This window comes from Hemiscyllium ocellatum, chromosome 48 (genome assembly GCF_020745735.1).
Source record: "Hemiscyllium ocellatum isolate sHemOce1 chromosome 48, sHemOce1.pat.X.cur, whole genome shotgun sequence".
NCBI lineage: Eukaryota > Metazoa > Chordata > Chondrichthyes > Orectolobiformes > Hemiscylliidae > Hemiscyllium > Hemiscyllium ocellatum.
The window spans coordinates 21919437-21933650 of NC_083448.1; the positions used below are offsets into that span (position 1 = coordinate 21919437).

General features: G+C 43.1%; 1 protein-coding gene across 1 annotated transcript; it reads right to left on the minus strand.

Moving 5' to 3' along the window:
• Positions 1-8179: 8179 nt before the first annotated feature.
• Positions 8180-13610, minus strand: LOC132836990 (trans-Golgi network integral membrane protein TGN38-like). Its single transcript, XM_060856598.1, has 4 exons — positions 13379-13610; positions 12367-13166; positions 9176-9259; positions 8180-9067 (listed from the first exon to the last, which is right to left on the minus strand). The coding sequence occupies exons 1-4, from the start codon at positions 13434-13436 to the stop codon at positions 9062-9064; spliced, it is 948 nt and encodes a 315-aa protein (XP_060712581.1). The 5' UTR covers positions 13437-13610; the 3' UTR covers positions 8180-9061.
• Between the last annotated feature and the right edge of the window lie 604 nt (positions 13611-14214).

Sequence of the window (14214 nt, forward strand, 5' to 3'; positions counted from 1 at the left end):
AAGATTTTGGAATCCATTGTGAAGGATAAGATTTCTTAATACTTGAAAGAGTATGATAAAATAGGGCAAAGTCAGCATGGACTCATCAAGGGGAAGTCATGTCTGACAAATCTTCTAGAATTCTTTGAGGACATTACAGACAGGTTAGACCAAGGAGAACCAATGGATGTTATCTAGAAGGCCTTTGACAAGGTCCCACACAGGAGGCTACTGAGTAAAATAAGGACTTCTGGTGTCAGAGGTAAGGTGCTCCCCTGGATAGAAGCTTGACTGCCTGGCAGAAAGCAGAGTGTGGAGATAGAAGGCTCTTTCACAGAATGGCAGCCAGTTACAAGTGGTGTTCTGCAAGACTCAGTGTTGGAACCACAACTTTTCACTTTATACATTAACGATTTTGATGAATGAACTGAGGGCACTCTAGCTAAGTTTGCAGATGATACAAAGATAGGAAGATGGACAGCTAGCATTGAGGAGGCAGGGGAGGCTGCATAAGGATTTGGACAAGTTAGGAGAATGGGCAAAGAGTGAAGATGGAATATAATATGTGGGGTCATGCACTTTGGTAGGAAGAATAGAGGCATGGACTATTTTCTAAATGGAGAGAAAATTCAGAAATCTGAAGTGCAAAGGGACTTGGGGGTTCCAGTCCAGGATTCTCTCAAGGTAAACGTACAGATTGAGTCGGTAGTTCGGAAGACAAGTACAATGTTAGCATTTATTTTGAGAGGACTAGAACAGAAAAGCAGGGGTGCATTTCTGAGGCTTTATAAAGCTCTGGTCAAACCATGTTTAAAGTAATGTGAGCAATTTTGGGCCCTATACCTCAGGAAAGATGTACTGGCCCTGTAGCATGTTCACATGAGATTCATGAGAATGGTCCAGGGAATGAAAAGCTTAACATATGAGGAAGGTTTGAGGACTCTGGGACTATACTCGATGCAGTTTAAAAGGATCGTAAGTTCATAAGACATAGGAGTGGAAGTGAATCCATTCAGCCCATCAAGTCCACCATTTAATAATGGCTGATGGGCATTTCAGCTCCACTTATCCGCACTCTCCCCGTAGCCCTTAATTCCTTGCGAGATCAAGAATTCATCAATCACTGCCTTGCAAGACATTTAATGTCCTGGCCTCCACTGCACTCTGCGGCAATGAATTCCACGGCCCACCACCATTCTCTGGCTGAAGAAATGTCTCCTCATTTCCATCCTAAATTGACCTCCTTTAATCCTCAGGCTGTGCCCACAGGTCCTAATCTCCCCGCCTAACAGAAACAAATTCTCAGCGTCCGCCCTTTCTAAGCCATGCATTATCTTGTAAATTTTTATTAGATCGTCCCTCAACCTTCTCAACTCTAATGAATACAATCCCAGGATTCTCAGCCGTTCATCATTTGTTAGGCCTGCCATTCCAGGGATCATCCATGTGAATCTCCACTGGAGATGCTCCAGTGCCAGTATGTCCTTCCTGAGGTGAGGCCCAAAATTGGACACAGTATTCTAAATGGGCCCTAACTAGAGCTTTACAAGGTCTCAGAAGCACATCGCTGCTTTTATATTCCAACCCTCTGGAGATAAATGACAACTTTCTTAATCACGGACTTAACCTGCAAATTAACCTTCAGAGAATCCTGGATTAGCACTCCCAGATCCCTTTGCACTTTGTCTTTATGAATTTGCTTACTGTTTAGAAAATAGTCCATGCCTGTATTCTTTTTTTCCAAAATGCAAGTTCTCATATTTAGAGTCATAGGCTCTATGACTGTTTATTTTTGTAGTTTTCCCAATCTCTGATTACCCAGTGTTCTTGGCCACTTTATAGGCCCTCTCTTTCTCTTTGATACATTTCCTGACTTCCTTTGTCAGCCATAGCTGTCTTATTCCCACTCACCCTGGATAATCTTTCTTTTCTTTGGGGTGGACCTCTGTACTGTGTCCTCAATTACACCCAGAAACTCCTGCCATCGTTGCTCCAATGTCTTCCCCACTAGGCTCTGCTTCCAGTTGATGTTTGTCAATTCCTCTCTCATGCCCTTGTAATTATCTTTATTTAACTGTAACACCATTACATCTGATTTTGCCTTCTCTCTTTCAAACTGCAGACTGATCTCGACCATATTATGATCGCTGTCTCCTAAGTGTTCCCTTACTTTAAGATCTTTTACAAAGCCTGGTTTATTACATCGCACCAAGTCCAGAATAGCCTGCTCCCTTGTGGGCTCCATCACAACTGTTCCAAAAAGCCATCCTGTAAGCGTTCCATAAATTCCCTTTCTTTGGATCCACCGGCAACATTATTCACCCAGTCCACCTGCATATTGAAGTCCCCCACGATCACCGTGACTTTGCCTTCCTTTCTATTTCCTGATACATCTTGTACCCCTGGTCCTGACCATTGTTAGAAGGTCTGTACATAACTCCCATTATGGTTTTTTGCCTTTGTGGTTCCTCAACTCCACCCACACAGACTCCACATCATTGACCCTAAGCATTCAGTGCCATAGATTTAATTTCATTCTTAACTGACAAGGCAACCCCATCCTCGCTATATTTTCAATAAGTTGCAAATCTTTGAATGTTTAACCCCCTGCAACCACATCTCTGTGATGCCAACCACATCATAATCATTCATGATGATTTGTGCTGTTAATTCATCTACTTTGTTACAAACACTACAAGCATTCAGGTAAAGCGCCTTAATGCTGATTTTCTTATCCTCATGATTTCCAACATCTCTTGTAATATTCCTAAGTTATCCTTCATTTTTGCTTCATTCCTCATCTTCCCTTGAACTTAAACCCTGCAGGAGAAAGTGAGGACAGCAGATGCTGGAGATCAGAGCTGAAAATGTGTTGCTGGAAAAGTGCAGCAGGTCAGGCAGCATCCAAGGAGCAGGAGAATTGACGTTTCGGGCATGAGTCCTTCTTCAGGAATTCTGAAGAAGGCTCATGCCCGAAACGTCGACTCTCCTGCTCCTTGGATGCTGCCTGACCTGCTGCACTTTTCCAGCAACACATTTTCAGCTTAAACCCTGCACACTTGCTAACCTGCTGCTTATCTTTCTACTTGACTCCTTACTCCCTGTCGCTTTCCCTTTCCCTCCACCCCGACTCACAAGTTTAAAGTTCAAGTGACCACCCTATTTATCCTTTGCGTTAGAACACGGGTTCCAGATTGATTCAGGTGGAGATCGTCCTATCAGTACACATTCCCCTGATTCCAAAACTGATACCAATGTCCCATGAAATGTAATCCCTCTTTCCCACACCAATCACTTAGCCATGTGTTTACTTCCCTGATTTTCTTAACCTCCAGAGATTATGACTCTCGAGGTCCTGTACTTTAATTTCCTTCCTAGTGCTTAATACTCCCCAAACAGGTAGATAGGAATTGGATAGGTAGATGAAAGTGGAGTTGATTGATTGGAAGGAACTTGGACAGGTAGGACAGTTCAAGAAGGTGTTGCCGAGTTGTAAGGTTAGATCTGGGATAAAGTGGTGGGAGGGAAAATAAGGGTAGTGGGGTGGAAGGTGAGGACCAGGAGAGTTCTGTCCTTGTTGCAATTGGAGGGGAGGGATTCGAGGGTGGAGGTGCGGCAAGTGGAGGAGATGCACTGGAGGGCATCATCGATCACATGGGAGGGGAAATTGTGCTCTTAGAAGTAGGCGACTAAATTTTGGCTCCCATGTCTTTTGGTCTTGGAGGCTATTAATTTAGAACAGTTCAAAAATTCACTCCCTGAAATAGTGAGAATTCATGTGGAAGAGCAGAGAGTTAAGACTGCAAGATTAGCGGGCCAAAATGGCAGATGATTATAAATTGGTTCATAAATCAAAATTTGGCTTCTGATGTCAACTTCAATCTGTGAGGGATGAGACATTGGGAAAAGAGAAATGCTCAGGTATTAAGGGAAAATGAGATCTCACTGAAGGTAGTGGAGATATTTTAATCACAGGGTAAAAAGAAATCCCATTTCAGGAAAAGAGAAGTAAAAAAGCTCCGATGTTTTTCCTGCAATAAAGTTGGCCGCATAAATTTGCAGTGTTGGTGGTTTAGAAAAAGCATTGGGAAAATGAATGTGGGAAAACAAGATACGCCAGTGAGTTTTGTTGAAAATACAAAGGAAGCCAAAAATCTGCAAAAGAATGTACAATCTCATGAGAGGTTGGTTGAGAAGTAAATGCCAGATCCCTTGAAATAATTTGCTTGTGAGGTTAAGGTTTACTCATATACACCAGGAGGATCAGGTAAAGAAGTGAAGATTTCAAGAGATGTGGGAGTAAGTCAATCTTTGATGAGAGATGTGTATTCAGAAGGAGTATTGCCACAAAAGGTGGCAATATGTGGAATTCACAATGTTCTATTATATAAAGTGAGTTTGGAGAATCTAATGAGAAATTCTGGATTCCAGGAGTACAGTTTATCTTTGGTCATGATATAGCTGAATCACAGGAGGGAATGATGCCTACTACGTTTGAAAAGCCAATGGAAAATAACTCAATTGAAGTGTTACACAAGGTATTCCATGGCTGATTAGTTTCTCAACCCCCTTCTCCCACTTACTCCTGTAACCCTCGACAATCAAGAACCTATCAATCTCTGTCTAAAATACATTCAATAACTTGGCCTCCACAATCTTCTGTGGCAATGCATCCCATAGATTCACCACTCTCTGGCTAAAGAAGTTTCTCCTTATCATCATTCTAAAAGGTCTTCCTTTTATTCTAAGGCCTGGGGCCTTAGTCTCTCCAACCACTGGAAACATTTTCCCAACATCCACTCTATCCAGGCCATTCGGGATTCTGTCATTCCTGATGAAGGGTTAATGCCCGAAATGTCAACTCTGCTCCTTGGATTCTGCCTGACCTGCTGTGCTTTTCCAGCAGCACAATCTTGACTCAATATAGACCAGGTTCCCTCCTTAGATTTCCAAAACGTCTGTAGGCTTCTGCTGCTAGCTCAGATGCATTTGACATGCATTTTTCACCTGATTATATTCCCAAGGTAACTCTTCTGATAGTGATGCAAATCTCTCACTAGCTTTACACATCACCTTTGTTTGGATCAGCTATATCCACATGGTCAGCAGCCATTACATTAGTTTAGCCACTTCTCAAATGAAATGAAAAAGGCTTCTACACCCTTCTTTGGTAATGTTTGGACATATTTGAACAGATCCCCACCGGGCTTGTGGCTATGATGGGATTGCTCCATCACTGTCTTCGGCAGTACTCCAACAATTCGCCTCTACCTCCACCATTTTCAGTTTCAACCTCTGAAGTTCAAAAGCTCTCTCCCTTTCTTCTGCTTTTAATCGTAATTCAAACTGTTTCATTTGCTTTTCATGTTGAAGCTACTTAAGTTGCAATTGAATTTTGTCTATTTCCAAAGATTGCAATAACATTTCTGGTCATTATAAATACGGTGTGATTGCCACAATTATCTTTCCTCTCCTGTCAGACACGGGCAACTCAACTCCAGCTAGTTTACCAATTCCAAATGCTTTGTCTTGCTCACTTTCTATGAAACTTGTTAAGTGACTTCTTCCACCCCAGGCACTCTTAGTGATTGCAAGAGCCATTAATCGCACAAGGCACACCCCGTTTAAACTAACCGAATGCAACACCCAAAATAAGAAAACCACCAACACTCATCACTCCCTGCCTCTGAGTCCAACAATCCTAAACCCAACCTAGAATTAGAGATTTTGATCCTGACAAAAACCCCCAATTTGTAATGGATCAAACCAAACCTCAAAATTAAAAAGCTAGCTGAGACCCTAACTTTTACTTATTTTAAAGGTCACTGCTAGGCATTGTGTACCAGTTGGAATTTGATTGGTCAAACTATGAGCTTTGAAGCAAAACACACAAAAGAAAAGAAATTGGAATAATTGAACTCTATTGGAAAGCTTAACAGAGTAATAGATTATTGAACTAATAAACAGCAATTATTTCAATTTAGTAACATCCCTTGGCAAAGGCAAATTCAGTAAATCGGATTGTCTCACATACAATTCTCCAGGCCAGGAAGAGAAAGTTCAGAGAGAGAGTAGCAGGGAAAGATGTACTGCAGTTTCCAAAGCTAGCTTAAACACCCCAGCAAATACAACCAAAAAAGCTGAAACTAAAAATCCTGGTTCTTTGGGAGTTTGACCCCATCCATTGAAGCTGTTTCTATTGTTCCAACTTCTTAAAATAACCCTAAAGTCTCTCAAATTATTTATTGACTCTAAATAGATACATCAGCACCTCTGCATCAACCTTTCTTCACAATAAAAACCAGAACAAAATAGATCTCTTAAAGCCATATCATCACATGACCCTTCAGCCCACTCCTTCAGTACTGACCATCTTATCGATAGCCTGAAAGTATTTAACAGTTTAATCTATTCGATATATGCACACACTCATGACAGAATGTATTACCTTGAACTTCTCTGTACATTTGCAAACCAATAATCTCACTGCCTTGTCTTCACGTCAGAGACTTGGTCAGCTTGCACTGAGAGCTTTATCTCAGGTTCTGTGGCCCCTCATGAACCCAGTCCAATGGGAAGTCCAACAAGTGAGACAGAGTCCTGCTATTGAAACTATTCTGGTTAAGTGCAATGTCACCATTTCATAGGACTTTCAGTACTTTTCTAGACATTCCATTGTGCTGAAAACATCTCCAGGTGGCTCTGCGTTAACTACATAAAAGAATGCTTCTTCTAGACAATCAACCCTGTGCAGATTACTCCCAATCAAAACAGGCTGTTTTGGACACCAGGTCTATCTTTATGTATTTTTTTGTCCATTTTGATTCAATTGCTATTTGTCATGTCTAATTTAACCTTAATAATTAACTTTTAATGATTTGGTTTGGAGGTATCAATTTTTAAATCCAACACCACACCTTCGACCACTGTGGGACTGTGTCAGTGCAGCACTCCCTCGGTGCACTGTAAGTGTTGCCCTGCTCCTGTTCATGAGTCTCTGCAGTGGGATATGACATTATAGTGAGCTGACTGTGAAAGCTAGTGTGTGCTCTCTGAGCAATGACCACAAGCCAAAGATATCTGCTGGGGCTGTGATAACTATTACTGTGCCAGGACATAAGCATCGAGTGTCAGATGACATGATTCGTGATCTTTCTTTCAGAGTTTACAGAAAGATCACAACCTGCTGTTTAACTTGCAAGTATAAGGGGGGAAAGTTGAAGAAGGTTGTCGTTCTGATTTTAGTTGGTTCTGGGCTTGCTGTCAAGCCATGACTTGGATGAGTGGACTGCTGTCTGTTGGGGTTTTTTTCTGCAATACTCCAGTGGAGAGCCAAGAGGTTCTCTGAGTTCAGTAGATTTGCTAATTGGTGAAAAAGTGTCCAGACTGGTCAGTTTGTATGTGTGCTCATGTGGTGTTCACAGAAGTGGCTCAGGTGATGTGTGATGGTTCATGGCAACCATGACACTTTTAAAACTGCTAAAAGGTGGTGTTGCTTTCCACAACTTGGTCACTTCACAGAAACTGAGGTTCAGCAGCCAGTGTCGAAGTGGGCATAGTCTAGGCTGATTCCAACTCAAGTGATACAAACCTGCATTTTGAAAAGACAGCACCCACTGTGTTTTTTGAAATATTCAATCTTTCATATGACACATTCTCACACCGCTCAGGAAAAGAATGCTTTGCAAAACAATGCAGAAATTAATGGAAATACTCACTAGATCAGAAAGTATCCACTGAAATCCACAGATGCTGAATATTTCCAGCTATCCATTTTCTATCCATGTTTTTGTCGTGATGTTAATTTCCTGTCATCTCTTCCAAGAATGCATAAGTTGTACAAGTTCTGCTCATCATTTATGGGATTTCAGTTTCTCTCTCTCTTATTCAACTTTATCGCTTACCGCACAAGAATCAAAACTCACTTCCATGTTTCTTGCTGAGCAACCACCTCTAAATGAGGAAGAATCATGAAGAGTCCAATCAGACTTGAAATGTTTCTTCCATCAAAGATGCTGCCAGACTTGCTGAGTTTCTCCAGGGTTTTTTTTTTGTGTTGGAAATTGCTTTAGATTTTAGTATACTGCATTTCATCGATCATCAGAGAGTATGTAATAATTCCTCTCCCTAATGTCTCAGTATAGATTTTCCATGATCTGATTTCTAACAGGAGCACTGACTAGGCATGAGACAACAGGAAGTGATTGAACAGCCATTGAGTTTAATGCTCTTTAGAGGGATTGCATGATGGTGCGGCTGGGTCATCCCATGTTGAGTACAGCCTTCTGCTACAACAATTTACAAACATTTCCACAGTGTAAGCAGAGAGAGACTAAGTATTACCCAGGAGATTAGGCCGTGTGCAGATTAGTCCTTTACTTGTCACAATGACATACGCCAAGGACCAGCTGACAGACCCATATAAAGATACTCCAAACCTTCCCTGGACTTATGGCTCAGCTCCTGCATAAACCCCTCAACTCTCCTCCACCTGGGTAGAGGCTTGAGGGAGCATGAGATACTCCCAAAGTTGGTTCAGAAATTAGCCTCTAAATGAATCTCCTCAATTGGCCTGACCTGGCCTTTGGGAACAATTCCCAGTCACACCTTCTCTCACTGCAGTATTAATTTTCAAGAGAAACATGTTCACTTGACCTCCACTCGTCTCGAGTGACCACCATTCACCCACTCCCAGCCACACGCACTCATCAAATCTGCCTAAACCAGACCCTGACCAGCCCAACATTTCCCCGCTACACGCCCCCAGCACCTGACCCTTCCCTAACCAACCCCCTACGTTGAAAATAATTAGATAGTCATCAGTTAAATCAGGATTGTCTCCCTCTGCATCCCCTTCTCCCACAGAAACATAATACAAACAGGGAAATTCCATTATTCACATTGAGCAGACTGCGATCTGAAGTCGTGAGGTTGTGGTTCTGGGTCAAACTGTCTTTTGATCTGGCATTCGGTGTGCTTAAAGAGACAGTCCTTGTAGTTTAGAGGAGAAGATGGGTCGATGGTGGGGAGGGAGTGGAAAGAAAGTTCCTCTGCAGGGGGTCCAGCCTTGTCCAAAAGGCCTTCACAGCTGGAGAGACAAAGAGAATTGGAAATTAAATTGCAGCTTTCAGTGGGCGAAGGGAACAGAAAGGTTGGTGGACTGAGGCCAAAAGGGGTTTTGGGTTGGGCACAGTACCTTCTGTTCCAGTCGCTGGTAATCTGCTGACTTTGGGCGTCGATTGGTCTTTGACCTTCGACCTTCAATGACAACAGCAATAATCTGCAACAGAAAACCATAATTAAGTATAGCGCTATTGTGGAATAAAGTCCCCTTCTCCCAAACATTGGAATAACCGCACCCCAACCTTACAGGGACAAACATTCCTCCTCTCTCTTTCTCTCCCTGTCCACCTCCACACAGATGAAACTCTTTTCTTCCATTCTCCAAAGACAAGCTTGAAACAAAAACAGAAATTGCTGGAAAATGTTGGCAGGTCTGTCACCATCGGTGGACAGAAATCGGAGTTAACATTTCTGGTCTGGTGACCCTTTTTCAGATGTTTGACTTTGCCAGAGGATGGGAACATGGACCAATGGGTGATTCTTATTGGAAGCCCTATTCCATCCTGAGACTCAGGCAACTTAAGAAATAAGAACAGGCCATTTGACCCACTTCATTTTCCTGTCTTTCTTCTGGAACTTTCAACTCCCTGCTTAATCAAAAACCCTGTCTAACCGAACCTCAAATGTATCGCATGATCTAGCATTCCCTGGTCCCAGGTAGAGATTTTTAAAGATTAACTTCCCCCAAGAGAAATTTCTCGTCTCTGTCTTCTAGATAAAACTTTTATTGTTAAGACATGTCCCCGAGTTCTCAATTCCCCCTGCCCCCACATGAGAGTAAACAGCAGCTATCTTGTCACCCTCTTTCTGAGTATTATTTTTACAAGATCACCTCTCATTCTTCCAAACTCCCATCAGTACACCCAAACTTGCTCAACATTTCCTCATAAGACAGCCCCTTCACTCCAGAGTCAGCAAGTCAATCTTCTCTGAACAGTATCCAATGGAGAAACACTGCATCATAGTTGTTGATATCCATTTTTAAAATTAGTCTGAAACGGTGAATCTTCTGCAGACATACACAGCACTGTGTGTCCGCAATAAAAATGTGTGTCATAGTCCCTGAAGAGGTGTGTTTAACGATGGGTTTCATCACTTATATGAATGATTTGGACAAGAACGTAGGAGATATGTTCAGTATGTTTGCAGGTGATGCCAAAATTGGAGGTGTAGTTGACAGAGAAGAAGGTTACCTCAGAATACAAAGGGATCTTGATCAGATGAGCCAATGGGGTAAGGAGTGGCAGATGGAGTTTAATTTAGATAAATACGAGATACTGCATTTTGGAAAAGCAAGTCAGGTCAGAAGTCATACACTTAACAGTAAGCACTTGGGGGATGCTGCTGAACAGACAGACCTTGGAGTGCAGGTTTCAAAGTGGAGTTGCAGGTAGATAGGATAGTGAAGAAAGCATTTGATATGTCTACCTTTATTGGTCAGTGCACTGAGTACAGGAAGTTTGGAGGTAATTAGTGCAACCATACAGGACATTGGCTCAGTCACTTTTGGAAGATTGTGTGCAATTCTGGTCTCCCTCCTATCGAAAGGATGTTGTGAAACTTGAAAGGGTTGAATAGACTGGGGCTATTTTCCCTGGAACATCAGAAACTGAGGGGTGACCTGATAGAGGTTTATAAAATCATGAGGGGCATGGATAAGGTAGATAGACAATGTCTTTTCCCTAAAGTGAGGGATTCTCGAACTAGAGGGCATAGGTTTCAAGTGAGAGGGGCAAGATTTAAAAGGGATTTGAAGGGAAACTCTGTCCCACAGAGGGTGGTGCTTGTATGGAATGAGCTATCAGAAGAAGTGGTAGAGGCTGCTACAGTTACAACATTTAAAAGGCATCTGGATGGGTAGATGAATAGGAAGGATTTCAAGGGATATGGGTCAAATTCTGGCAAATAAGACTTGAGTAATTTGGGATGCCTGGTTGGCATGGAAGAGTTGGACTGAAGAGATATACAGCACAGAAACAGACTCTTATATCTCCTTAAGGTTAAGAGACCAAGACAGTATATAGTATTGTCTCATCAATGTCCTGTATGGTGGTAGCAAGGCAATGCTACATTGATAGACTCCGTCACTCCTTGCAAAAAGGCAAAGTCCCATTTTTCTTTCTAGTGATTTAAACTGCATGCTACCTTTTTGTGATTCATGTACCAGGATACTCACTCACCAGGCCTGTAGTGTTCTTCAGTCCCTATGTTATGTTCTGCCTTCCTAATCTTTCTGCCAAAGTGAACAACCTGGTGTTCTCTCCATGATTTGCTCAATAACTTATCTTTGCAAACTTTGTGTGTCCTTCTCACCAACATGATTTCCTTTGTAGAACCAGTACATTTGACTACATAAAAACAGATCCTTTATTCACATTGTTAATATGGATCATGAATGGCTGAGACCTCTGCTTATAGTTTGCCAACTTGAAAATTAGACATTAATCTCCACTCTTAGTTTCTTGTTTCTTTGCCAGTCCTCTGTGCATGGTTAAATAACAGCCCAACACTATAAGTTCTTCTTTGTGCAGTGATCTTTTATGGAGATGTTTTCAAATGCTGATTGGAAATTTAAATACAGTACATTTACTGGTTCCCTTTCATTCATCCATGCTGTTGTTACAGTCAGAGAAAACGACTATGTTTCTGAATGGAGACATATTTTGTGGAAGTTTTCTATTTTGTGCTCAAGACAATTCACAAGAATACCAATTTAAGGGAAGACTATGGTTTACACTGATAAGAATGCTGAGTGGTTGGTAAGTGCATGAGTTGTTTTCATGAAGAATGTGCCAGTTAGTCATGATTGACAGTTAACTACCATCCCACAATAATCATGATTTCCCTTTCTCAAAACCATGTTGACTTTAGCTAATTGTATTTTATGATTTTTTTCTAAACATCTGCTACAATCTCTTTACAAACGGACTCTAGCATTTCCTTGTTTGCTTAACGGTTAGGAGGAAACTTTCTTCTACAGAAATGTTAGATGTTTCTGAATTTTGGAATATTAAGTCTAATGCACCCAGTTCTTTTAAGAGCCGGGACACAGGGCAGCAGAACTTGGGCACTTCAGCTGCATTCATTATCCTAGCTAGTAGTGATAAGATAATTCTTTTTAAATTCCTCCCTCCCTTTGTCTCATGATTAAAAACTCTTCAGACATTTTGGCTGGCAAGATCGATACAAAATACTTGTTCATAGTCTGCTATAACCTGTTCTATTGTAGGGATTTAACAGGTCAGGATGGCCCCCACCTCTTACCTTGCGCTTGTTATGATAAGCAATGTAGAGCACAGCAACAATAACTGCTGTGGTCACCAGGTAGGCAAAGAAGTGGCTGCTCTCTGGCTCGTCCCTTGGCACTGACTCAGTGTCAATGTTCGTCCCAGCTCCAGCCTTCACTGATCCTTCAGCAACTGCTGCGCTGTTCCCAGCCTGCTCGGGGGCTTTTGTGTCTCTCTCTGCTTCTGGTGTCTCCTCATCCTCCTCAACTGGCTCAGCATCATCTTCCTTGTCCTCCCCCTTATTGCTTTGGCTGCCTGCTGGGTTCTCACTGCTCCTCTCCTCAGTGTTTCCATTCTCAGACTCGGTACCTTGCGTTTTAGCTTCTTTTGAACTTGGAGCAGGATTGTTGATTCCAGTGCCAGAAGCTCCTGCCTTGTCCTCAGACTTTTCCTTGTTACCTGTTCCGCCATTGCCAGTATCAGCATCGCCAGTCCCAGCGGTGCCATTCTTGGCATTCTTGGCTGTGGCACTGCCATTCACGGTGGTGCCAGCCCCAGCGTTGCCATTCATGGTGGTGCCAGCCCCAGCGTTGCCATTCACGATGGTGCCAGTCCCAGCGTTGCCATTCCTGGTGGTGCCAGTCCCGGTGTTGCCATTGCTGGTGGTGCCAGTCCCAGCGTTGCCATTCCTGGTGGTGTTAGCCCCAACGTTGCTATTCTTGGCATTCCCAGCTGCGGCACTGCCATTCCTGGTCTCAGTCTCAGTGATGCCAGTCACGGTGTTGTCAGTTTTTGGAAGGACCTCTTTCTGGTTTTCATCTGAATTCAGCGAAGTTCCTGAGAAAAGAAACAAGAGATGAATGTACCATCGGGAGGAAGCGGGAGAGCCCGGCCGCCTGGGGCTGACAGGGGAATGCTGCAGGCGGGGATACACGGGCTAACACCGGCTTATTTCCGGGATCCTGGCCCAGGGCCCAGAGCTGCCCCCGGGACATGGCTCAGTGTCTGCCCGCAGACTCCTGTCCCTCTGATGGGGGTAGATTACTCACCGAAAACCGGTATTTCTGTGATCCACAGCAAAAGTAGCAGCAGCCGCACCGGCCCCATCCTTCCGCACAGACCCAGAACGCAGTGGGCTCTGGAGCAGAGTCGATCTCAAAATGTAGTGAGTCTTGGAGCTGAGTTGATTCTGGAGCAGTATGGATGATACAACGGACTGGATCTCGGAGCTCTGTGGATCTAAGAGCGGAATGGATCAGACATTGTGTGGATCCCTGACATGAATGGCTCCCACAGTGGAATCGATCCCAACATGGGATGAATCCATGAGCAGGCTTGATTGGGAAGTGGTGTTCATCACAGTACAGAGTGGATCCTGGAGCAGAGTTAATTCCAGAGTGTAGTGGATCCTGAAGCAGTGTGTGTCTTGGAATGGAGTAGATCCTGAAGCATTCCTGATGAAGGGCTCTGGCCCGAAACGTTGAATTTCCTGCTCCTTGGATGCTGCCTAACCTGCTGTGCTTTAACCGGCAACACATTTTCAGCTCTGATCTCCAGCATCTGCAGACCTCACTTTTTACTCGTAGATCCTGAAGCAATGTGGTTTCATGAGTGCAGAGGGTCCTGGACTGCATCCTGGGTATTGGCATAAACTAGGTTGCTTGTACCATCATGTAATTGTCAGCTCTTTTCTCAAGAAAGTCCAACAAGAGATGAACTATGGTCTTAGTCCCAAGGTTACTTCAGATCAAGGTGAAGTGGATATCTGTTCATCCAAAGGGGAATGGGATATCTGTGTATTTCCTCATCTCCGAGAGCAGTCCAGTTGATATCTGGAGAGGTTTGGATGGAACATAAATCAGTATGAGTTTTCCAGCAACACATT

Excerpts from the sequence above, each read along its gene's own strand:
- LOC132836990 (XM_060856598.1), bottom strand. The coding sequence starts at position 13,436 with ATGGGGCCGGTGCGGCTGCTGCTACTTTTGCTGTGGATCACAGAAATA. Across the intron at positions 13,167-13,378 it reads CACAGAAATACCGGTTTTCG|GAACTTCGCTGAATTCAGAT; the intron begins GTGAGTAATCTA and ends TTCTTTTCTCAG. Across the intron at positions 9,260-12,366 it reads CTTATCATAACAAGCGCAAG|ATTATTGCTGTTGTCATTGA; the intron begins GTAAGAGGTGGG and ends TTTCTGTTGCAG.